The 24,927-nt window shown below is 45.1% G+C and overlaps 1 protein-coding gene and 1 long non-coding RNA gene across 2 annotated transcripts; both read right to left on the bottom strand.

Moving 5' to 3' along the window:
* Positions 1 to 290: 290 nt before the first annotated feature.
* On the bottom strand, positions 291 to 19,780 carry CD9 (CD9 molecule). Its single transcript, XM_032106748.1, has 8 exons — positions 19,604 to 19,780; positions 8,868 to 8,967; positions 6,050 to 6,147; positions 4,787 to 4,861; positions 3,766 to 3,858; positions 3,124 to 3,213; positions 1,362 to 1,445; positions 291 to 650 (listed from the first exon to the last, which is right to left on the bottom strand). The coding sequence occupies exons 1-8, from the start codon at positions 19,667 to 19,669 to the stop codon at positions 585 to 587; spliced, it is 672 nt and encodes a 223-aa protein (XP_031962639.1). The 5' UTR covers positions 19,670 to 19,780; the 3' UTR covers positions 291 to 584.
* On the bottom strand, positions 12,390 to 18,803 carry LOC116442996. Its single transcript, XR_004239717.1, has 2 exons — positions 17,107 to 18,803; positions 12,390 to 15,278 (listed from the first exon to the last, which is right to left on the bottom strand). It is a non-coding gene; the product is annotated as an uncharacterized LOC116442996 (long non-coding RNA).
* Positions 19,781 to 24,927: the final 5,147 nt, after the last annotated feature.

A 24,927-nucleotide genomic window follows, 5' to 3' on the forward strand; every position in this document is an offset into this window, starting at 1 on the left:
CCTGTGTGACAGCCAGCCTTTGCCACCCTCCAGGGAGGTGACAGTAAATGTGTTACAGCAGTGACATTTTAGGAATGTACTTAAGACTTGCTTTTGTTCACACACACCAAGGAAAGAGGAATGACCACACCTTCCCTGACATGCTCTGACAGCATCTCCTCTTCCCTTCAAACATGGGGCATTGGCATAGGATTTATTTCCTGCTTTATCCCAAAAACACTTAAACATGTTATGCAACTTCAACTCCTTGCTATGCATCAAACAGTGGGATTAATCAACATAGCAACATCTCCTCTCTCCCACAAACAATACATCTTACTCTTTATTAAGTATCAAATTGTGTCCAACATAAATTACATCCAGATTATGTAAGTTTCAAGAAAGTCAGATATTTTATGTACAATGTTTGTCTTGAGTCAGATAAACCTTTATCATTTTAACCTGTAACATAAAAAGCAAACCTACATCAGTACCAAATAAAGCATTAAAAAGGTAACAAATATATAACATTTTAGAAATGCTCTCAGAACTCTAAAGTTAATGATGGGGATTTTTATAGTGCAGGAATCTTGGGTTTGCAGCTCTTAGACCATCTCTCTTTCCCTGCGGATGGCACAGCACAGAATCATACTGAATATCATGCCAACAATCTGGAAAGGAAGCAGACAGGTTAGAGATCAGGAAAGTAAAGCACATGCTTTTATCAGCACGAGGACAAGCACCAGAGGCCACATTTATTCTGTTTTTACACTTTACTCTGGGATCCCTGCCCCACCATCCCCAAAGTTCAGTTCATTCCCATCAATCCCATTTACCTCAATACTTGAGTATGTCAAGTTGGAAGGGACCCACAAGGATCTTCAATCCAACTCCTGGCCCTGCACAGCATCATCAGCTATAAACCACTGCCAGATCTCCTAAGAAACCTTTGAACATCCCAGCATGTGCTTTTCTCCAGAGAAGTCAAACACAAAGTGTCAGCAGCCCTGTTATTTCAGCCCTCTAGCAGAGCCTGTAATTGTTATAAAGAAAAGAATCCCCAAGAGATCTTAGGATTAAGATGTGGGCCAGCAACAGCACCAATACATCTTCACGCCATATATACACACACCACTGATAAGATTTCACCACTGCTGAAAGTGCAAGGAGGCAGATCCTAATCCAAAGCAGAAGCAGGGAGGCCTGAGACATCCCAGCCTCTGCACTACCTCAGGGCCCTGCAGCACACACCCTGAACCTGCTGGGACTTGTCCTCCATGGAATGGCCGTGTGGGCTGCTGGGCCAGGCACTGTTCTACAAGACTTCTGCTCTGAGTATCCTCTGGGCACCCAGATACCCTCTGAATAATCTGGAAACTCACCATCATTACAGCAATGCCAAGGCCAACTGCTCCAATCACGTTGAATTTGGATTTGAAGACTTCATCAATGGCAGCAGGGCAGGACTGAAATGGGACAGACTGTTCATTAGTGTTTTACACACACAAGGCTCATTAGAACTCATCTTTTGAAAGCTGCTTTGATCTGGCCTTTACTGCCACATCCTTAAAGAGAGCCAGGGATGGTTCACACAAGGGTTGGTGGAGAAGTTTAAACTCTTCAAGTATCTCAAACCTGTTAACAGCACCTTAACTACAGCAGGCTTCCCCTCTCAATCTGAACACTCAGTTTTATCAGGCTTGGCCTGTTACTAATGGCTGTCAGCACTTCAGATGATGCATTGCTTCATCCCTTATCAAAAGGGATTTAAAGCCACTCAATATTGAAAATTGCTACTGTAATTTTGCAGACACCTCATGAACCAACAGTGCATGGGAATGGCAGGATGTGCTGGACTAGGATCCATGCTAGGGGCAAATTCACAGAGGAGTCAGTTTAATGTTCCCAGGACAATGAATTACCCTTGCAACTAAAAAAAAAAAAAAAAAAAAAAAATATATATCTATGTATAGTCCTTTCCCCAGAACAGACACATGGTGGCCAAACAAGGCACTTTTACAGAGGTATAAATCTTTAAGAGCCTGGTAGCTGGTCAAAGTCTCATCCCAGCTTCTGTCCTGCTTGCTCAGCAGCAAACATCAGTGAGCTGCTGAAAGCTACCTTTCTCTGTTGTTGCTCCTTATCCATTCTAGAAAGAAAGACTGAATCTGGGATTAAAGGGATATACTGGCAAGAATGAGTCAGTTCAATCAGAATACCAACACAGCACTGCTCCTTAGAGGCACACTCCATTACATCCCTTTGATCTTGCAGTCTATCCACTGTTTTTTTACAACTGGGAATAGGCATCACAAGACGAAGTCAACAGATGAAGCTAAAACACACAGCAGAATAAAAGCAAACAATAAAACCTGCATGCAGTCTCAGCTACTCCCACGCACTCCAACTCAGACTGCACAGACAGGACTAAAGATACAGACTGAAGGGTCTCATGTGGGCAGATACTTGAAGTTGTCAATTAAAGCGAAAAAACCCCAAGTCATTAATTTAAATCCTGCATGGTAAGAACCATAGGAGGACTCACACAAACTGTCCTGGAGCATAAAGCAAGAGCACCAGATGGTTGTAAGGAAAAGAGGAAGAGGGGTGGTTAAAATCTACACAAGCTGTTTTCTCCTGTTATTTGTGGCATACAAGCACCTCTGCAGCAATATTCCACGAGGGAAACTGAGTCAGAGAATTGCCTTCACAATGACAAACTCACCTGAACAGGCTACCAATGCCTTGCCCTGCTCTCCCTGTCCTTGCTGAAGCTTCAGACTTGCTCCCACCCCAAGCTCTACTTCTCCCCAGCCAGGAGGGAGGTGACAGCAGTGAGGAGAACAGAGCTCTCAAGCACTGTGAGAGGGTGGCTTTTTTTAGGCAAAGTTTTGATCTTCCACTGCCCACCCCACCAGGGAGTCTGTGACACACAGACTGCACATTTCCTGAGCAAGGTCAGATTTCCTGCTTATTCTTTCCACGGTAACAGTGGGTTTGTTTTCCACAACCAGCCTGATTACAGACACAGACTGCCACACCAGTGTGACATGGGGATTTCCCATGGACTGGGAGGGTTTCCTAAACTGTGTTTCTCATTCTACCCACTGGGCAGAGCTGATGGTGAATTAAGCCAAGCTGTACCTTGACAGAGAACGACTCAGACAGCGTCTTTGCTGGACAGGTGTCCATGAACTGCTGCTCCAAAGCTCCAGTAGTGCCACAGCAGTTTAGCTTCAAGAGAAAACACAAAAAGAGACCCAGGTTAAATAATCCTTATTTTTGCTCAGTAATCTGGTAAAAAAAAAAAAAAAGAAAATTTACATTAGTTTTTTTTACAGACCAAGTCCTGTCAACATGACTGCTATACACCTAATTTTAACAAGCCTTCATTAAATTAAAGGACAAGGTTCTGAAAGGAAGAGCTAGATCTCATTAAGTACACACAAAATCATTTTGGTGACAGCTTGTGCTCCTTACAGACACAAAGCTGAACCCCTCACAGACATGCAGGTGTGCATACCAGGGTGCCACTAGCTCAGTAGCAAAGATCCAGGGTTTCCCAGCCTGCTGCTGAGCTTTAGAAAAACAAGAACTAGTTCTAGGCACTTCAGAAGGACAATAAAGGCATCCTGAATTCACTAATACTACACAAAAACATCTCTGAAATCTTTGGTTTTTTCTAACTAATAAGAGACTAGACTTGGACAGGGGACTGGGTGGCATGGAGAACAGTGTAAGGAGCAGCTGTGTTACTCTCCAGGTTAAGCAGAACCATATACTTACAGCAAACTGAAATGCCTTCAGGGTGTCTCTGGCACTTGATTGAGTTCTCTTTCTATAGGTGTCCATGTAGAACTCCTTTAACTCATCAATAATCTAAGGAAAAGCAAGGAGTTGTCTATTAGTATCATACCTTATATTAATTATGAAAAACTTGCTTTCAGCAAGTCAGTCATCAAAAATCCACCCATTCTTCTGCCATGTACAAATAGAAGGTGGACAGAAGGCTCACCTGTTTCAGACAAGAAGTAACTGTACACTCGCTTTAACAGCCACACCTAAACAAGTAAGACTGTTTCCCCTTCCAAATCTGAGCTTCTAAGAGGAGTGAGAGAACCAAATCTCTGCCCACTGACTGCCCAAAAATATTCCCTACTCTACTGTACCCCAGAAGTTTCTGTACTTCCCCACTGTATAATACAACGTGAGCAGAAAAGCAACTCTGGTCACCAAGCATCTGATTTTAAAGGAAGACAGAATCTTGACTGCTTGGGTGGGACAGGCCATGTCAGTCATGCTTCAGGTACAGAAACACCCAGCCCTCAACTGACCCAGCTCCTCTCTGGAAGTGGTAAAGCTTCCCAGCCAGCCTGCTTCAGCTCACAGCTCAGCCAGGTACTGTCTGGAGGGCACCTCTAGCACACAACAGCTTCTTGGATTCTGGCTTCCCTGCTAGAGTCTAATTTTTAAATATTAGAGTTAGATTTCTTGTGTTGATTTGCTTGCATCAGCCTTCTTCCTCTCCCCCAAATTTCCAGGGTAATAAGGATTTGACTGGCACCAGTAGAGATGACAGCAGACTGCTGACTGTGGGCACATTCATAGAATGTTTGGGGTCAGAAAGGCACTTTCACATCACCTAAGTCCCGCCCCCTGCCATGGGCAAGGACACCTTCCACTATCCCAGATTGCACAGAGCCCCATCCAACCTGGCCTGCAACACTTCCAGGGATGGGGCAGCCACAGCTTCTCTGGGAAACCTGTGCCAGCATCCCACCACTCCCAACTTTTAAGAGCAACCTACCTTCTCTTTATTTGAGAATCCCCAGATCCCAGCAGCAATTTCAAGGGCAAAAATCACAAAAAGGAAGAAGAAGAACTAGAAAAGAAAGACCACGTTATTCATGAAGGCCACAGCACCACAAAGCAGCATCACACACATACACTGCAAGTTTGTCCAGTCTTGTGGGAGCTGTCACTCAACCAGGTTGCAGTTAGAGGCCTGAGACATTGGTAACACCAGGAAAAAGGACACTGGGTCAGCACTTCTTCCCGGGAGCGTCGGTAAGTCTGGCAGTGCTCTCCAAGCAACAGTTCTGCTTTTTGATCAGTGTTAATTAAAGTCAATCATCTGTTAACTCCAACTTTGAAGTTGTCCAAGTCATTCAGACACATCAAAACAGCTGACACCAATTCTTTACTCTGGTTTGTCACTCCTGTTGCTTTAGGGGTCATTACTTAATTCCTAGCTTGCCACCAGCTCCCAGAGAGTTAATGGTCACTTTGTTGTGTGTCCCATAATACACAAATAAAAGTGTTCTGTCTCTCACTGACTACCAGATCCAAAACACCACTATCATTTAGAAGCACTTTAAAGAGATACTCAGAATTACAAAGGGCTTAGAGGCATGATTTTGCAAGTAATACTTGAATTTAGGTTCTTCTGTGACACAGAAGGGGAATTGTTCTTTCAGTGGCCATAGTAGTTGTTTTTTATTAACTAAGTCTTCTGGTTATTTGGATGAGTAGTTCTGCAAGTGTACAGATGTGCACGAACCCAGTAAGCTCTACTGGCCCCTCCAGTCTGAAAACAATGAGGTTGCTCTCCAGTAATTGGCTTGCAGAGCAGTTGTCAACTAGAAGAGCTCATCCTGTGATTATGAACAGTAGAGCCTTGTTTCAAGCATCAAATACCACAGTTCTGGTCTCAGAGATTAAAGACTGCACAACCTTCAGAGTTCAGGATAAACTGTCTAGCAATGATAGCATTGCTCTTATCAATATTTTAGTTCTGTGTTCACAATACTCCCAGTCTTGACACTTCAGGGTATGTCAGACATACCCAGCCTCTTGATATCATCCTGTGTTCAAATACAGCATGAACATTTGGATTTCAAGCCAGAAATGAAATCTATATTTAACATTTTAGCATTATGTAGGTGACCATGAGTTTCAACACTGTGATTGTTCTGGGTCCACAATCTGTTGCCCTTGAATTACACAGTAGTATTTTCCTTCCTTTCTCATCATGCTGCTCAAACTTTAAGCATTAACCCTGAGCACTTACCAGGCCAAGCATACACTGAGATTCCTGTGATGCACCACAACATCCCAAGAAACCAACCAGCATCATAAGTGCACCAGCTCCAATAAGGATGTAAACACCTAGGGAAGAAGAAAACAAATGTGTGCAGGTCACTGAGACCTCAGCAGCAAAGTATGAAATTAACTGCTCCACAAATAGCACTTGTAGCTTTTGCCAAGGTTTCTTTACCGAGATGTTTCACGTAAAAAAAAAAAAAAAAAAAGAAAAAAAAAAAAAAAGAAAGGGGGGGGGGGACAGTTGTGTGTCATTTTCAAAGCAAGCACATCTGAAAAATTGATAAATAAAACCTTCAACTTGTCACAATTAATGTGTATCCCTAGTGCAGTTTCACAAGTTTTAGAAAATGGGCAAGATAAAGCCATCTAAGATAAGCTGGAAGACACTTTTTAAAACTGGCTCAGAGGCAGAGTTAACCACTTCTCCTTAGGTGAAGATAGAGACAACTGGATTTAGAGACAGCTGAACAGTGGTTTATCAACAACTGAGAAGTCTTGAAGCAGATTCTTCTTCAAACTATAAAAAGTGTCAGAGCTTGTAAACTATTCTGCCCAGAATTGAGGCAGTAAAAATATATTGAAACAGAAAGAGCAAACATTTCTGGGCTAAAAGGCTCCATTCATGCCCAATCCTCTGGCTCCTAGACTTGGGAATAACCAGCCTAAGCATCATAGCTGTGAGCTGGAAAAAGCAAGAGAAGTCCCAAAGGATGACAAGGAAGTATTACAGGGGTGGTGAAATATCAAAGAATCAGCACAAAGATCAATGGGGACAAAAATACAGTTCAGAGACCCAATCAATACTAATTAAAGGAAGCCAGATGTAAGCATTTGCAAATGATATATTCTAGATGCAAACCAATAGGATTAGCTGCCAAAATAAGCATCTACTTGATGAAGCATTTGTAAGGATTAAGCCTGACATTCCTTATCAGGAGGAAATTCCAACATGGACTTTTTAACCTTATCTTAAACTTTTTTCCATTTTGAAAAATTAGAATAAAAATAGTCCATCAGTACCTCTTATTCCAGTTTATTTTGAGCTGTACAGAAAGCCTTTGAGGTAACTTGCTTTGTAACTTACTGCAGTCAGTAACTACTCCCAGAAAATTATGTTAAAGCAGAAATTCCTATTAAGCTTCCTTTTAAAACTCGGTTTAACCTACAGAGATTTCAATCAGGTTTCATTGGCTGCATCCAGCCAGTAGCTTAAGCATCACACCATAAAAATTTTATGTTTTAGGAGGTGAAAGGGTTGTTTTAGACTACCTAAAATAAGACTTGCTAAATATTCACCTCAATGGCCAAGTTTAGGTTTCTGTTCCTTTTCTGAGGTCCACTTATAAGCATCTGGGAATCTTCCTGGCAGCTCCATGAACTACACAGTTTGCTAGGATGCCATCATATCAAGGGCAAAATACAAATTTTCTCACAGATAAGATGTTTGCATGCCTGCAGCTTCTTCATGAAGCCCCATGAGCATCTCAATAATCCCAACTGTGGCCTCTACATCATTCCTAACAGTATTCCCTGTAGGCACAGGCTACCAGATACCATGAGGCTGCAACACAGGTTGCACCTCCTTGCAAGTGACCCTTCAGACCCCAGTCTGGGAGTTGTCACAGGTTGGGCAGCCCACAACAGGAGCCAGTTTTTGGCAAGAGAAAGATGAAGCTATCCTTTAATGATCACCTAATTCCAATCCCCTGCCATGAACAGGGACACCTTCCACTATCCCAGCTTGCTCAGAGCCCCATCCAACCTGGCCTAGGACACTTCCAGGGATGGGACAGCCACTGGCTGCTCTGGGCAACCTGTGCCAGGGCCTCAGCACCCTCACAGGAAACAATTTTTTTGTAATATCCCATCTAAACCTGCTCTGTGTCAGTGTGAAGCCATTGCCCCTTGCCCTGTCACTCCAGGCCCTTGTCAAGAGTCTCTCTCCATCTTTCCTGTGGGCTCCCTTCAGGCACTGCAAGGCCACACTGAGGTCACCCCAAAGCCTTCTCTTTTCCAGGATGAACAATCCCAGTTCCCTCAGCCTTTCCTCACAGCAGAGCTGCTCCAAGGGTTTGAGCACCTACAGGTGACAACCACCAAATTATGTGTGTTGCCCTGCCCAAGCCTAGAAGCAACTGTAGAGATCAAAATCAAAGTTCAGATAAAATCCAGTTCACTCAGGAATTCCTATGACATTAACATAAACTGAAAATATGTGTGTCCCCTAATTAATCTTCTTACAAACACCTTCCACATGGTCGAGCTAAAGCTACGTTGATCCATGTGGGCTGGAGAAATTCTCATATGGACCAAGATATTTGTGCATTCTTCCCATTCAGTTCAGTATGAATTAGGAGATGTGGGGCTTTTAAGAGTTAGCCAACAGTGCACATGCTCCTTCTGAGAGAAGAGGCAACAGAGTTGTGTTTTGGGTCGTTTAGGTTGGTCACTCTGGAGAAAAAATATTAATTACTCATTTAGTTTAGCGTGAAACTTTGCTGACGCATATTGTGATGAGCATCAGAAGAAACATCCTCTGAGTCTACCAGGAGCCCTTGGGATTACAAAATGTTTACTGACAGTAACAAAGAGGAACTGCTGTGAGAAAAAGGATGAAGAGCCAAGAAACCACTCACACAACAGCACTGCACAGGGGAAGCTGCTCTCGGGCTGTTTAGGGCTGCTTTGCCTTTCTACCCTTTAAGGAAAGCCAAGGTTTCTCAGCAGCCTGGAAACCAGGGTGCAAAAGTGTGACATATTCCCTGAGTGATCCTTCAGCTCACCTGTGTAAAACTTTGTGTCAGATTCCAGTTCAAAGACGCTTTTGGTCTGTGAATCAAAGTGAAGCCATAGTCCAATTGCAAGAACTGCTGTCCCTGCAAGCTGTAAGAACAAGGAAGGCTTGTTAAATGATACCAATTACTCCACCCACCCTTGCATTAGTAACAAAATCAGAAGCAAACACAGAATACAGCTCTTATTTAAAGAGGTGGTGACAAAGGACCAGCATAAAAGGATGGGGATACCAACACACGAACAAAGTTCCACACATGAGGCACCTTGTTCACAGAGGCATTTACATAATATAAACTCCATGCCACAGGAGAACAATGCCATTCTTGTTCCTTCCTGAAAATATCCAAGGTTTTGCCAAGTGTCAGTATTTCTACTAATCCTTCCACACATTGTTTTATTCTGGGTGGCTGCAGTGACATTGCATGGCTGAGTGACCTTAAAGCTTCACACTGAAGAGCAAGTGTAATACAAGGAAAAGTGCCTTGTGAGGCCAGCTGAAAGTTTTAGTGTATTAAACAGACTCCTGAGAGTTCAGTGTACCATAGAAGGGAGTTCAGGAAGAGTGCTCTTCTTGCAAAACAAGATAAAACCAACCCATTAAGTGACCACACTGACAGGAAGAAGAAAATACAAGCTGCAGAAGTAACAACATTGCTGATCTGGAGCAGTACAATCGAATTTTAGGTCGTATTTAATTTTATTTCGTTATCATCTCTGCCTGTGTGCCTCCAAGTTCCTCTTAACATTGCTGCCTGTGTTTGCAGCAAGTCACTTTGTGTATAAATTAGCCCCTGGATGAAACATAAGGCAAAAGGCATAGGAAGTCTTGCAAGAAAGAGGGAATTGCACTCTGGTAAGGCAAATAGCAACAGTTTGCTTTCAACAGACTGAATCTTCCCTTAAAAAGAAAAAAAATGGGGTTTTCTTGCATGTGGAAAAAAAAAGAAGAAACCAGGACAAAGTAGAAAGCTGGAGTGTGCTTCTCAGTTTTCCCTTTAAAGATCATTTACTATTAAAAAAAGCTCTGCAAAAGTGAGATGAGAACAGAAATCCCAAATGTTGCAGCAGACATTAAAAATTTAAACTTAAGCGTGAGCAATAAGTTTATAAAGTCTGGTGCTTGGGTCAGGAAAAGTATGCAAGCAAGCAAAAATAAAAGCCCAGTAAAGCTTGATCTCTGATAAGGTCCTTCTAGAAGGAAACAACATTCCTGATACGCCTCTAAGCAAACGGGAAGTGTTTAATAATGGCAACTTTCAGTGGGAATATGGATGGCCTTCCCTTGGCAAGCACCCAAGGATACACCCCTTCCACACCAAGCCCAGCTGAGAAACGGGAGCCTGAGAGCCCCTTCTCCCTGCTGTGGAAGAGTTCCTGCTCACAGGCAGCCCTAGCTTTCCTAAACCAGCTTTTCTTGTAGGGCAGGAACCCGAGTGCCAGGCCTGCCTCCAAGAGGAGCTGCAGGGCTGTAGCTGGGAAAACAGATCAAGTGACACACAACCCACAAGGCTAAACTCACCTGGAGGTTTCCAGACCTAAGCAAAAGGCCTTTGTTGGTTGTTCCTGGTGCTTACTCCCAAGCACACCTGCCCACACCTCCTGCTTGCCTTGCTAGGGCTACCCTGACAAGATGATTAAGTTATGCTGGAGCACCTTGGTACGACACAGAATGTCACAAGAGTGTCATTATTTCAATTTCTTGTGCCACAGCTGCACCCCAAGGGGAGGGAGAGGTGCAAAAGTGGACTGGCAGAGAGAAGGGATGCTGCTCTACCTGCTCTCCTGGCTGCAACATCACTTCAAAAAGCCTTTGCCACCTCATCTCACCCCAGTGCCTCAGTTCAAACATCAGAAGGGCTTAGTGATGGAAAAAACTCTGCTTCTAGACTGCTGTTCAGCCACCCAGTATTTAATAACACTCTGCTTGAGACTCCCTTTCCTGGGTCATCCAACAGTCTTCAGCTTTTATTGGGATTCAGATCACCATCATTACAAAAAACCTGCAGCCTCTGCTGGTTTTGCCAGGAACTCACAAACTGCAAAGCCACAAGCCTGAGCACCCACATCTTCTTGCCCACCAAACGTATTTGCAGCTTGTCAAGCTCCAGTGTTTGAGTAGAGAGCTCTGCAAATGGAGCAGGGCACAGAAAAGACCTGCAAAACTAAAGAAACTCTTAAGCCATACTGTAACCATGCAGATAATCTTAAATTTCCAAGCAAAAGAGAAGGCTCAGTTAATGACCTCTAGAAACAACCTGGTCTGTTTACATTGGGCAGAGATGATGTACCTAATATAGCACCTTTCAAAACACAAATTTAACCCTTCCCCCACCACCACCCAGAGGTACATGGCATGTTTTCTCCTTGGAAAAGCACTCACTCTGTGGGAAAGGTTAAGAAGATGCCAGCAAGACAAGAGACTTACAGGACCACAGAACAGTGATAACACTTCATGCCAGCAGACTGCTGCACAGCACTAAAAAAAGTGGCAGAATTTAACAGAGTGATAATTCTCTCCATGGTGGACTAGAAATAAAATGCAGCTCCTTCATGCAAGAATAAGAGACTTTTTGTCTCAGTTTCTTAAGGAAAGCAGACTTATGTTCTCAGTTTGTGCTCTTCCTACCCACAGTGACCACTGAACTAAAAAAAGGCAGTTTTAAAGCAGAAGGCAAGAAACTTGAAGCTTCAAGTTTCCATCAAAACAAGGGAGAAACGAGGACACAGCAACACCAGCCTCTGAGGAAGAGAAAAGCACAGCCCCGTGGGCACTTGGCAGCACCTCTGGCCAGTGTGGCACACCTGGGGCTGAGGCAGCGTCACCTCCCTGCTCACCCACGCTGTGCCAGCAGGATGGGCAGCCGTGCTGGGATGGTTTGGGAGCTGTGTTTTTCCTTGCTGGGAAAGGGATGCAAGGCCCCCCCACCTCGGCTGTGTGGAAGCAGATCCCCAGATAACCTAATTGTCGGGTTTTTGTTTGGAAATCCAAGGGGACTGCCCATCTAACAGACTTGTTTTGTCACAGGAATTGAGCAATACTGAGTGTTTCTAAGTAGCTCTATCGTGCGATGAAAGAGAAATTTAACAGAAAAAGAACGACACTGTATTTCTGAAAGTAATCCATTTTGTCTGGCTTCACACACACAAAGAAAAGAGTGGGTTTGTGTGCTTAACAGACAGGTAAGTAGTATGTTTCTATAGTGACAAGTACAGCAAAAAGAGCTCAGAATACAGGGTTGGATTTTTTTTTCCAATCTGACCAAAACGTGAAGTTAAAGGGGTACTGCTCACTCACTGTTTTGGAAAAGTTTGCGGCAGTGATTTTCCAGTAACAGCATGTCCTGGCACAATCATGCTACTGACTTCCCTGCTCCAGCTAACCAGGCTTCCTTGTTTCCCCTAACCTCCACTCCCAGCTCATTCCTGCTCTACTTGGCTGTTCTATGGCTGCAACAGGATAAAGCTACCTGGTCACTCCTTTCCCAGCCCTGTGGAGGCTTCTCGGGTAGTTTTTTTTTTTTTTTTGCACCACGTCCAAACACACCCCCTTTGCCCCGAAAGCTCACTCCTGCATGCAGCTTTCTGCCTGTTGCAACAGCAAAAACAGCTTTTTCGGTCTATTTTCCTTTCTCACACAGCCCTGCACCTTCCCTAGTGAGCCTCCTGCGCAGGACTTTCCTCCTCTCATCCACCCCACCCCTTCTCCAAAGTTACCCCTTCCCACTGCTCTGGTGTGCCCCCCTCTCTTTGCCTCCGGGTACATCTAAGGGTGTGTCCCAGCCTTCCATGTGAGAAGAGGTAGCTAAGAAAGGACCTGAACCGGTCAAGGATACACCTGAGATGAGAAAAACTGTGTTATCCTGGAGGCAGGAGCCACACAGAACACTCTGCCTCCCTCCCCTCCCCATCCCTGGCTAACTTGAGCCTGAGCTCGGGGTGTGCCTCAGCACTGAACGCTATCAAGCAATTCCCACCGCATTTCTGCCCCCCTCTGACACCTGAGGTTTCACCGATATAGTCTCCCAGCAGAAGGCTTGCACAGGAAACCGCTGGATTTAACAACAATGCCATAAACACGTGTTAAAATCTTGAGTTTTAAACAAAAAATATCCCAAATTTTGTTAAAACATCCCATAGCAGCACAATGCATGACACTATTTTGGAAAGCTGGAAAGTTTATTTTGGATTTAACCACTATTTTGCAAGGACCATTTTGTTCAGTCCCTTCTGACCTTGTCACCTTGACAGGGACAATCCCCAGACAAGCACCCTACTTGCCTCAGACACCTTAGAGCATCTTATCTTTCCACAGGCAGAATCACCTCTCAAGGTCCAAGCACTAATCAAGTCCTTAGGACAGTCCTTTGTCTATCCTGGCAGAGAAAGCTTTGGGAAGGGGACACCCTCCCCCAGCATCCATCAGCCCTTCCTCCACTTCCACAGGGTGGAGGCAGGGATAGGGAAGAAATCAGACACTTCAGGAACACCTGATAAGTGGCTCAAAGCCTGTAAAAAAAGCCTTTGCACAAGAAAACTGTGGGTTCTGTCATTTTGACACGTTCAAGCCAAGCTTACATACAACTTCTACCAAGCTCATGGCATTACTTCCAGCAGAAGGTAAGTCACTATGTCCAAATACAGAAGTCAGTCAAAAATAAATACTACTTTCAGTGTTGTCAGCTAAGCACTGCATCTAACAGAACACTTACTCATTTTTTTCTTGAAGTGAGAAGGTATGTCAGGCCCTACCCTACTGTTCTATACATAGGTTTACCCCCGGACGCGACAAGAAGACATAAAAAAAGCCATCTTCACTTCCTAAACACTTGAATTTCTAGCTAAAAATCTGACTGCATAAGACAATTTACTTCTCACTGTGTTAGACTGAACTAACAAAGCCAGGACCAGATCTATAACGTTGCAACGCATGTGCAAAGAAACTGAGAACATTATGAGTAGTAATGAACTACTAGTTTCTGTCCTGTTATTTGCTGGTATTCCATAAATAAAACCCCATAAACAGTAAGTACAGGTAAGGCTCAACTTCACTCTAAATCCTCAATTACAGAATTAGTGTTATCCACAACAGCACGGGTTTTCAGAGCTTTGAAAAAGCTCCCCTAACACTTGTGCTGTGTAGGCTTGCAGTTATATGAGAAACCGCAGCTATTTTCAAACTCCTTTGGAAAAAAGTGGATTGGAAAGGAAGTATTTTCTTTCTGCTTAGCTAATTTCAAGAATGTTGCAGCCTATGTTAATGTTACAGCACTTTTTGCAATAAAACGGTGCTCCAGTACAGGAGGAACAACATTACAAAATTCCTGAACCACTGCCAAGACTAGTGCCCATTTCATACAAGTTCCTATTCAGAAGCCAGTCTACTATATTTGCAATTAGAATTGCAAATAGGAGCTAGGACTGCTAGAACTCTAAGTAGCTTCACATGAGGCTTCTCAAGGCAACATACTCCATACTCCACTCCTGACTTCACAGCACTTACTGGAGTCAAAATACACTGAACTGAGCCCAAGCAGCATTAGAGTCACACACTGTAGCCAGCAAGTGCATCAGTTCATTACAGAAAGCAAAAGCCACTCGTTTCTGGGTTTTTCATATGTGCCTGCATATATTCATACAAACAGACACGTGCATATTTCCCTGCCCATCCTGCAAGTCCTCCACTCCACTGGAGGAGGAAAGACCCTCTGAATTGCTGTTCTTGGTGCACAAAAGCAGCTGAGATTATGGCTCAGAACAAAGTCCTGGGTATCCTCAAGTTACAGAAGGAAAAGAGCTCTCCAGGCCTAATTCTGCTCATCTTACTTTAGCAGGCACTACCACAGACAAATGCATTTACTCATAAAACACACAGCGCTCTGGAGAGCGGCAAGTCAGGACAAGAGAGCTGCCCAATAGTGCAAAGGAGCAAGAAAATGAATGCCCAAAACTTCAACCTGAACTCTGCCTCTGCGCTACAGCACTTGTTTGCCTAAAACACATTAAACTATAAATAGCAGCAGCAGAAGTCTTTGTATCCCACAAAATTCACAAGGGGAAAACCCAGCATTGAAGTCTACTGATGCAAGGCCTTGTTTTTGTTCAGCAGTGGGAAGCCAGTGGGAGAACACGCAGGCACTTGCCTGGCATGATCCAGGCTGCTCAGAAGCCCACAGTTTCCCTAGGAAAAGACCTTCATCACCAGGACCAACAAGCCTGAGCAAACCCAGGGAATTAAGGGAGCACAGCTAAAGGCAGTCACTCATTACACAAGTCAGGGCAATCCAGCATTGTTCACACTAAGGCTGGTCCAAGCCAACTTTGCTAAGACCACTTCACTGTCCAGGTTTAAGGCACAAAATGAGTTGTTTCCATCAACTTCTTGGCAAGCTCAAGCCAGCCTGGCGGAAATAAAATAAAATAAATAAAAAAAAAAAAAAAAAAAAAAAAAAAATCTTTATTTCTGTATCAGGCTCGACACCTCCCTCCCACACCCCAAATCAACCCCCAAACTTCTGTTATTAGAGACCGGACTATCAGAGATGCCAGGGCCAGGACTGGCCATGCCAAGACAGCAGAGCCGTTTGCAAACCCAGGTGGGAGAACACCAGCCCCAGCAAGGGCAGTAGAACAGCAGCAAGGAGCCTGGTGCCTGCTGCAACCCTCCATCCAAAGAGAAAATACAGCCATCCCTAATTCCTACACCTCAGACATGGTATTGAACCCCACAACTTACTGATTCATGCTTAACCTGACTTGTAGCAAACATCCAAAGATGTCCCCTTCCTTCCATTTAGGCCACAAGTACATTTTAAGCCAAGCTCTGAAGTCCCAAAAGTTTCAGAGAACACCACATATGTGCCCAGCCTTCCCAACTGGAGAGGGGCCATGAGATCAATCAAGCACAAGATCCTCAGGAAGGGTTAGGATAACAGGGCAGACAGTAGCATTTCCCAGGACCAACCTCCCGGTCTACATGTTGAGCACTTAAAGATTGTGCAAAGACACAGACAACACCTTGGGAGAAGAAAAACTAACAAAAGGCTGCTGAACTCCATGTTAGCCAGGTACCCCTTGACCAACCTATTCCTCAACACCTGCTAAGGAGAAAGCACGACCACTGTCCCCACAGTCACACTTTTCTTCTGAAAATGTCCTCTTTCCTGGCCTAATACTCCACAGCTCTTGCTCACTGCCTCTTTCAATATAGTCAGGCCCTACCTACTGCCTGGACAATCACGATCCTGAAGATCTCTAGCACATTTCCATGCTGAAGAATCCCAACTTAGAGTTACTGATGGCAGAAACCCTCCTCTTCCTTTCCCAAACATTATCAAGCCCCACTATGATCCTCTCAAGGCAGGCAGATGACCAGAGCAGCCTGCAACACTGCAGGACACCAGCATGCCATGGATTTAGGGAGCCATCTTCTCTCAGTCCTTCATTTCTGAAGCTGTTTTTGCTCTGTTGATGCTGAGCACCCAGCTGGTGTTTTTGTGAAGCCACCATAGAGCCTTTTCTCCCAAGGCTTCACTGCTCCATGGCAGCAGCTGTCCCTGAATCATTTAGTTCTTAACTCCAGGCGGCCTCCTGCTGGTGCCTCCCACAGGAATTACTTGAAGCCTGCCTTTGGCAAGAGTCTCACCGTGCCGTGTCACACACCCTGCTGTGTCAGCATGCAGGCATCACCTCCATCACTCTGGATACTGGGTGCCAGCCAGCACCCCAGCAGTACCTCCCGTGCTTCTCCAGATGAGGTGAGACTGTACTGATCACCACAAGTGTGCCAGCACCACTGCTTCTCTCCACAAGGGGAGAGCTGCACCTCACCACAGTCCTGCCTCCACTCCAACAGCCAGCTCATCCTCGCCAGGATCTTATTCCAGGACAGCCTGGTTTTAACAAGAGGCCTGAGATTTCCAGAAGACATTGAACAAGTGAACCAACACCAACCAGCCCTTGCTCTCTCCAACATTAAGGCTTTTTAAAGGCTCCAAGGCAGCAGCTTCATGGACTCTGACTTCCCCTTGCAGTAGCCAGTGTCCTACCTCCACATGTACACCTGCTTTTAAAGACTCTTCTCCACTTTTTCCAGATGCTCTGTATGTGCCACTCTCCCTGTATCCCAGACTACCATAAAGCGAAAACCCAGCCTCCAATTCGCTGCATTCCAGCGCTCCAGCACCCAGATGGATGGTGAGCAGGGGGAGTTACCTAATCGAAACTCACTTGGAGTTCTGAAGTGTTGTGTGACCTTGGAGAACTGTTAATCAAACATTTGCTGCTGTTTCACCTCCTCTGCATCAAGAGGTCAGTTCAAGCCTGTGCAGGATTCAAAGACAGGTTATAGCACAGAACTTTGCTAAAATCTGCCCCAATAAAATAAAGTCCTGCCAAACATCGTTCCTGAAACTTTCATACCTGGAGCTATTACTGGCTGGAAGGATTCCCTGAGAAACTCCCTTTTCCTCATGTGTCTGAAGAGGGGTATGTTGGATTTGCTTTTGCAGATTACTCCTAAAGCTTTCCTTTGGCTAACCTTATTGGATATTTTATTTAGCTCACCAGAATTTACGAACCTTTATCTCCTTCCTTTGGATATAGCTTAAACTTTGAGAGTTCCCCTTTTAAGTTCAGTAACTTCCTTTACCAAGCTATTTGAGCCTTTCTGCTTCCTTTCACCCTTGTTCAAGCCTCTGATGGAAGCAAATACATTCCACCTAACATGGCATCCACAGCCACCTGCAGGTTTGCTGCAGACCACTTAAATTCCTCACCTATCCTTTTGAGGCAACTTATTTCAAAAAAAAAAAGGAGACGCAGAATTGCACTCAGGCACAACAGTTTCTGTCAGCTTAATTCCATTACTTCACAGACATTTCACATCTGCAAAGCCATAAGAAACATTAAACCCTTTTTTCTTATTAGGGTGATTCTTGCCTTCTAATGCTGCCAGCCCCAGGACACCATTCATTTTACACTGTTCAGTGCAGAATAACCCAACATACGGCTACTTTATTTCTCCACACAGGACACGAGGTTCACTAAAACCATACCCTCTAAACTCCCCTTCACCAGTTTTCAGGAGGCCACAATGACATGTAATGATCCCCAAGAGCCAAGGACCACTCCAGCTGGTCAAACCCACACTTATCTGTAGCTGACCCAAGCTGCTTGGATTTTACTGCCTCTTGGGGCCTCCAGACACTGGGATCTTCAAGATCCATTAATCTCCCTTTAATTTTTTTTTCTTTCTCTTCTCTTTCCCACATCCTAGCTGGATACTGCCAGCCGCAAAAAGGCCACCTGAAAAGCTGTCATCTCTCAGCTCCTCTGGGCAGCAGCACCAACTCTTCTTCCCTCCATGCTGTCACCAGTACAATTCTGTATCCACAAGCACTCAAAGGTACAAGTAAAGTCTCAGAGCTTTATTACCATGACACTCCCATGCAACAGGTACATCCCGAGCTAAACAAAACCCTGCTCCCTATCCTCAGCCCTGGGCCCCAGACAACAAGGTGGTGATGCTCAGGTTAAAAGCTTCTTTGAGGCAATGCCTTTGCCACAGCAAGAAATTTCGTCCTATAAAACACTTCGCAGAAAGTCTGCAGCTTTGAAACAAGCAAACAAAACAAAACAAAGCAAACCACGAATACTTCAGTCTTTTTCAACAAGAGATTTAGAAACTCAGTGACCAGAAGTTTCAGGCAGTGCTTTGTTCGGCTTTTCCTTCTGATGAGCTGTAACCCTCCAAATATGACAGCCCTGCTCACTGTCCTGGCAAGTCCTGGGTGGCAGCATATGCTTTCCTGGGTCAAATTCTGCACAACTTCCCTCAACTGCAGCCCAGCTGTTTCCTCAACTCTGCTGTAAGCCATTTTGACATCGAGACATCCCGAGCATTTTATCCTTTTACACTGCAACTTCCACTCCAGACGCGGCTTCTTTCTGCAGTTCCAACTTCATTCCTCCACATCAGAGCCACACACGCACTTGTCCACCGTGGCCAACAGCCCAGAAAAACCCAACTTTCTGAACCACACACTTCGCACCTATCCATCAGGCACACAAGCAGCTGTGCTGCGCTCCTGTGGTACTTTTCCATGCAGGAGCTAGCGCTAAATCCAGGTGCCCATGTCCCAAGTGCTTGAGAACAGCCACAGCCTCTCAGCACAGCCATGCTTTCTCACACTGCCTGGCCAACAAGGCATAGTGGGGCCAGGAACCACGCCGGAGACGCGATTTCAACTGGTGCTGCTCTGCTCCGAGAGATTAAACTCGAAGCGAAGCCACAGTTCCTATCAACACGAGAAGTTTACATATACGACAACCACAGGCTACAACTTGCGAGGAACCAGCTCAGCCCGGACACAGCCTCGGCACCGGGGAAGCCCCCGGGGAGCCCGACCTGCACACAGAGTTTTAGGGCGAGGATCGTATGTAGTGCGAGGGGACGGGGGGGCTACCCGCAAACCCAGCATCCCCTCCCCGCCCGGCAGCACACTCAGCCCGCCTTACGATAAAACCCGAAAGACGTGAAAAATAAAGCGGTGAGCACCCGGCACCCGCCCCTCTCCTCCCGGGCGGCAGCAAGTGGGGAAAACGGCAGAAACCACGCACCAGAAAAGCGAATAAAACGCGGCTCCCGGCGCTTCCCCTCCCCTCCATCCCCGTCCCGCGGGCTCCCTCCCGGGCAGCGCGGGGGGCACAGCCCGGGGCGCCTCACCCAGAAGATGAAGTTGAAGCCGAAGAGCAGGTACTTGATGCACTTGGTGCCTCCTTTGACGGGCATGGTGGCGGCTGCAGGCGCGGTGACGAGGCTCCCGCGCTCCGACGCCGCTCCTTAAATGCGGCCCTGCCCGGGCGTCTCGGGGACTCCCCCGCCCGCCCCCGGGGCCGCCCCCGGCCGCGCCCCGCACCTGGGGCCGCCCCGCTCCGCCACAAGGCCGGGCGGGCTCCCAGCGCTCCGGCAGCGTCACACGGGGCCGTGCCCGGCCGTCCTGGGGGTTCGGAGTGCCCGGGCACGGAGGGGAGGCACGGGGCGCGTCGGAGTCCCGCTCCCGGCCCTGCACGGCGCAGCCCCAGCAATCCCAACTATATCTGGAGCGTTGTCCAAACGCTCCTGGAGCTCTGGCAGCATTGGAGTTGTGACCACTTCCCTGGGGAGCCTGTTCAGTACCCGACCACCCTCTGGGTGAAAAACTTTGTTCTAATACCTAACCAGCCCCACCAACCCAAGCCGACATGCTCTTGCATAGATGATGGAATCCTTAGGATTGGAAGAGACCTCTGGAGATCATCCATTCCAGCCCTCCTGCCCAGGCAGGGTCACCAAGAGCAGGTGACACAGGAATGTGTCCAGATGGTTTTGGAATGTTTCCAGAGAGGGAGAATCCATACACCCTCCCTGGGCAGCTGTTCAGTGCTCTGCCACCCTCAGCATAAAGAAATTCTTCCTCGTGTTGAGGCAAAACTTCTTGTTTTAGTTTATGACCATTACTCCTCATCCTGTCGCTGGGCACCACCTGAAGAGAGTCTGGCACCATCCTCTTGAAACCTGCTTTGAGATATTTATATGCATTAGTGAGATCCCCTTTCTGACTTCTCTAACTAAATCAGGCCCAGCTCCCATAGAGATGCTCCAGACCCCTCATCACCTTTGTGGCCTTTGCTGGACATTTGGTTCAACATAAATGCATCAGTCTAGCTTAAGTGGGTGTTTTCCCCTACAAGATCAACTTACAGCATAGTTTAACTCCTTTAATCTTTCAAATAAGTCTGTATGAAGTTACAAACATCCACTTTAGGAAAATAAGGCGGGATAAGTTTCAGCCCGCCAGCTGATCCATGGAAACTGGTTGCGCACGTGCCCTTAGGTCACCCCAGTTGTGAGAAAAAACATGTTAAATTTCAGCTAAGAATTTCCCTTTCATTTTAGCAGGGAGGTCAGCACTCAGCTTCTGAGCCTGTTCGCTCAGGGATGAAAACTGAGTGCTTGTAACTTAATTTCATACCGTAGGATTAGAAATTCCTCAGGTACCAAGAGTCAAAAAAACCGCAAGCAGAACAGTAAAAACAGAAAAGCTATACTGAAATGCAAATAAAAACGTGTTGGATTTATTGTTGCCAAAATAAATGATAAGATACAGCACATTCCAGAGGCAATATAGAGGGGGAGATGCTGGCTTGGGCAGCTGCTTCCCAGAGCAGGTTACAAAACAGGAATCCATTTCCTATAAAATAAAGGGAAGCAGAGGGATGGAGGCTGGCCACAACAACATAGATCCAGCAAGCCTGAAATTAATAAATGCATGTGACTAAACTCTCATGGTAACTGGAAACTGAGCAAGGGGAGGTCCTCTGTCTCACTCTTGAGCTCAGACTGGTTTTCTGTGTGGCTTTTGGCTTGGTTTTCTTTTGTCACTTTGCTATTAAGAATTTATGCTGTTAGTTAGCATCAGTAATATGGCTTCCCTTAAATTTCTAAAATTAAGGACCAGAGAAGAACTTTGGATAACTCTCCTCCTACCTTGGCATTATTAAGCTTTTCATGCTTACGCTGTGTTAAAGCAACTCTCATTAAAATTCATGGCAGTAACCTGTTGATCAGAAGCAAAAAATGGACCTGTTGGATAAAAACCTCCTGTGAGTCTGTAAAAAATTAAACTCTCCCCATTCACCTGGCAAATTAATTTACGAGGAAGTGAAATGTGTTTGTGCATCTTTAGTATTCTCAAGAACATGGAATGAAAATAGTGATGTGGCTTTTTGTTTTCATTCCATATGAAGGATCTGGAGAGAACATTACACTCTTCCAGGGTGTGATGATCTGGTAAATGCAACTCTCTGACCACACCTGAACTTCTCTGACTACTGGAATGAGACTGTAATCAACTGAATTTCTGCATAACAGAAATCACTAATGGAAATTCATGACCCTTGTAAGAAGTACTTCAAACTGATTTATTATTTTGAAACTTTGTATTTGCATGGGATAATAGGCATTTTGCATGAAATATTTATTATCTGCACTTAAAATTGATCTGGGTGGTTAAAGTGTTATTTTGTCCTACTAGAACAGAGAAAAACAAATTCAGGATATTGCTGATAAGAAGAAATCAGAGTTTACCAGAAGCCTTTTAAAATTACCCTTCTAATAATCCAGACACAACACTAACTATCTATAGAGCTTTCCTCTAGAGATAGGCTGAATTTTTTTTATCCTGTTAAAATGTGAAACTGAATGTCTTGTTTGGGCCAATAGTGAAGAGAAGAATCATTTGCTTCTCACCAGGAAAGATTTTCTCCTCAGACTGCATGATCCAAAGGACCCTGATCCTCTCATTAATATAGGAAGGCAAAGGAGAGTAGGGGTTTCTCTCCTGACTGTATTAAAGGATGGTGGGATTCTCTGGTAAGTACTGCAGAGTTCCTTGCCTCCTTGACCTGTTTTCCCCATATCTCTACCTTAAAAATATGTGGAAGGACTGGTGTCAGCTAGCTTGAGGCCTTTAGCCTTCTTTACATAAGCAATTCCAGGTCTTTTAAAACGTTTCAGCTCCATTAAAAAGCCAGGCATAAATGGTTGGAACTGCAGAGAGATAAAGTACAAAGCTTTCCTCACCAAAGGACAGGGATTAACAGATTTCTTGAGTGTGGGTTAAAGGAGAAAAATAATAACAACATTTTGTTCTTTTTAGAGAAATAACATCTTTGACTGTATAAGCTAGGCACAAAAGAAAAATCCCTGAATGTTGTTTTGCTTGCTTTTTAGCTTCAGTGATTGTCTTTTGCAGTGACTGTGATGCTGGGCTGAATCTGTCCATCTGGTGAGGGATGGGGCTGTACAAACACATCACTTCTCTGCTGTCAGGGAGCTGGGGATGGATTTTGAAAGAGGAAATAGGAAGCCACAGACCCTACGCTGATGTCATCTGGGTCATCCTAAATTCTCGAGTTCGTCCATGAAATGTAACATGAAGTGCCTTACTTCTGGTCTCACCTTTCCAAACAAATTTTAAGGTACTTTGGTTTATTTCAATGCACCAGTAATTTGGAATGGTGGTGGGTGAGTGGTTCCTTCCACATCTGGGGCTGCGAGGGGAGAGGCTGATCTTAGAGCTGGAGAGTCAAGACTGGCATTCCATTGCAAAATGGACTGAGTCATGCAAAAATGATTCACAGGGTCAGCCATGCTGATAACACTACGTCAAAGGCACTGGCCTTTGTTCCAGTGCTGGTAGAAAAGTGTTTGGTGTTTGGTATCCATAGCAGATAAATTCTGGAAGAACTCATGCTGGGAGTAAATCTGTGCATCCTGGAAGTGTGTCTGCTTTCTGCCACATGAGAAAAGCTTTGAAGAAACCACACAGCCCTGTGGGATTTCACTAGAAATTAGGCCTTCCGCTATAACTGGAGGTGTAGCTGGAAGTGAAAACCCAAAGTCAGACTCCTTAATTTTCTATGTTTTTAAAACACTTTCTTGTTTTTAACTGAGATTTGAAGAAGCTTAGAAAAGATTTGGGCACATCCTTGCAAATATTTGGCGTAAGACATGTGTATGATGCATGACTAGAGATAATGTCAGGAGAGCAACTGGAAAATCTCAATATGAACTTGGGAACCCTTAAAAATTGTTTCATAATCAGTTATCATTTTACTGGAAGATCTCAACATTAACTTAGAAACCCTCATGAAATTGCTTCATAATCAGTTAACATTTTCAAATTTTGAGATAAAGTGCATGGGATAAAAAGCAAAAATTCCAAAAAGCATCCATGCCAAATAATTCAGACTTCTTTACTATTACCAATGATGAAGGTAGACTCCTTCACAAAGGAAGGGTGATAAGAGGATGGAGCCTTCCTCTGCTCGGTGGTGCCGGCAATAGGACAGGAGGGAATGGGCAGGAACTGATGCCCAGGAAGTTCCACCTGGACAGGAGGCAGAACTTCTTCCCTGGGCAGTGACTGAGCCCTGAACAGAGACCAGAGAGGGTGTGGAGTCTCCTCACTGGAGATATTCCAGACCCCTCTGGACACAATCCTGTGCTGTGTGCTCTGGGATGGCCCTGCTGGAGCAGGGAGGTGGCACCAGCTACTCCACTGTGGTCCCTTCAGCCTGACCAACTCTGCAATTCTGTGATGTGGAAAATGTCATAATTTTACTTAGGGAGAAGAAAACACACTTGCTTTTTTAATTGTTGTGAAATACAAAAAATAGTCTGGATGCCCCTTAATTTTTCACAACAGCAGTTTGACATCACTGGAAGTGTAGCCCATGGCTTAACTCCTTTTCAAGTTAAATTACCATTTAAGCCCCTCATGCTGCAGATAGCAGTGCTTGTACCTGGTTTCAGTGTGAGAGCAGGCTTGTGACTGGAGGACAGGAGACCAAAGCTTTAACAAACAAATGCAGCAACTCTGAAAGATTGCAAAATACTTATTTGGAAATCATGGCTGTAACGTGTGTGCAGCTCCAAGGGCGATTCATCTAACTGCTATGTTGATGTCTGCATGTGTCAGACCTCTCGGTGTGGGTGAGGTTATTTTAGGAGCAGGGGACAGGAGTAGGGACACAGACTGTGGCTGCTGTCGAGGTGCAGGCAGGTTAGGCAGGTTCTTGAGCACAGGGCCCCATGCTGTGACACATCTCCCTTGTTACAATACAGCACTGTGGTGTGTGTGGGGATTTAGGGCAAACCTTTCTAGGTGTCAGATTAAAAATCAGGCAGCTGAGGCTCGGCTATGACTGTTGTGGAAAAATAATCCTGGTTTTTCTAGCGCACCTGAGAGAGAAATGCAGGCACCATCAGAAAAGAGTGGGATGGCTTCAGGTCTGATAGCCAAGAAAGCCACAGCTAGCACTTGTGTGTTTAACAGTCTTTCTAGATGCTTTTATTTCCTCCTTCAAAGGAATAGAATAGAATAGAATAGAATAGAATAGAATAGAATAGAATATTTCAGTTGAAAGGCACCTACAACAACCATCTGGTCTGAGCACTTCAAGGCTAACCAAAAATTGAAGCATGGTATTAAGGGCGCTGTCCAA

This window comes from Corvus moneduloides, chromosome 4, assembly GCF_009650955.1.
Source record: "Corvus moneduloides isolate bCorMon1 chromosome 4, bCorMon1.pri, whole genome shotgun sequence".
Taxonomy (NCBI): Eukaryota; Metazoa; Chordata; class Aves; order Passeriformes; family Corvidae; genus Corvus; species Corvus moneduloides.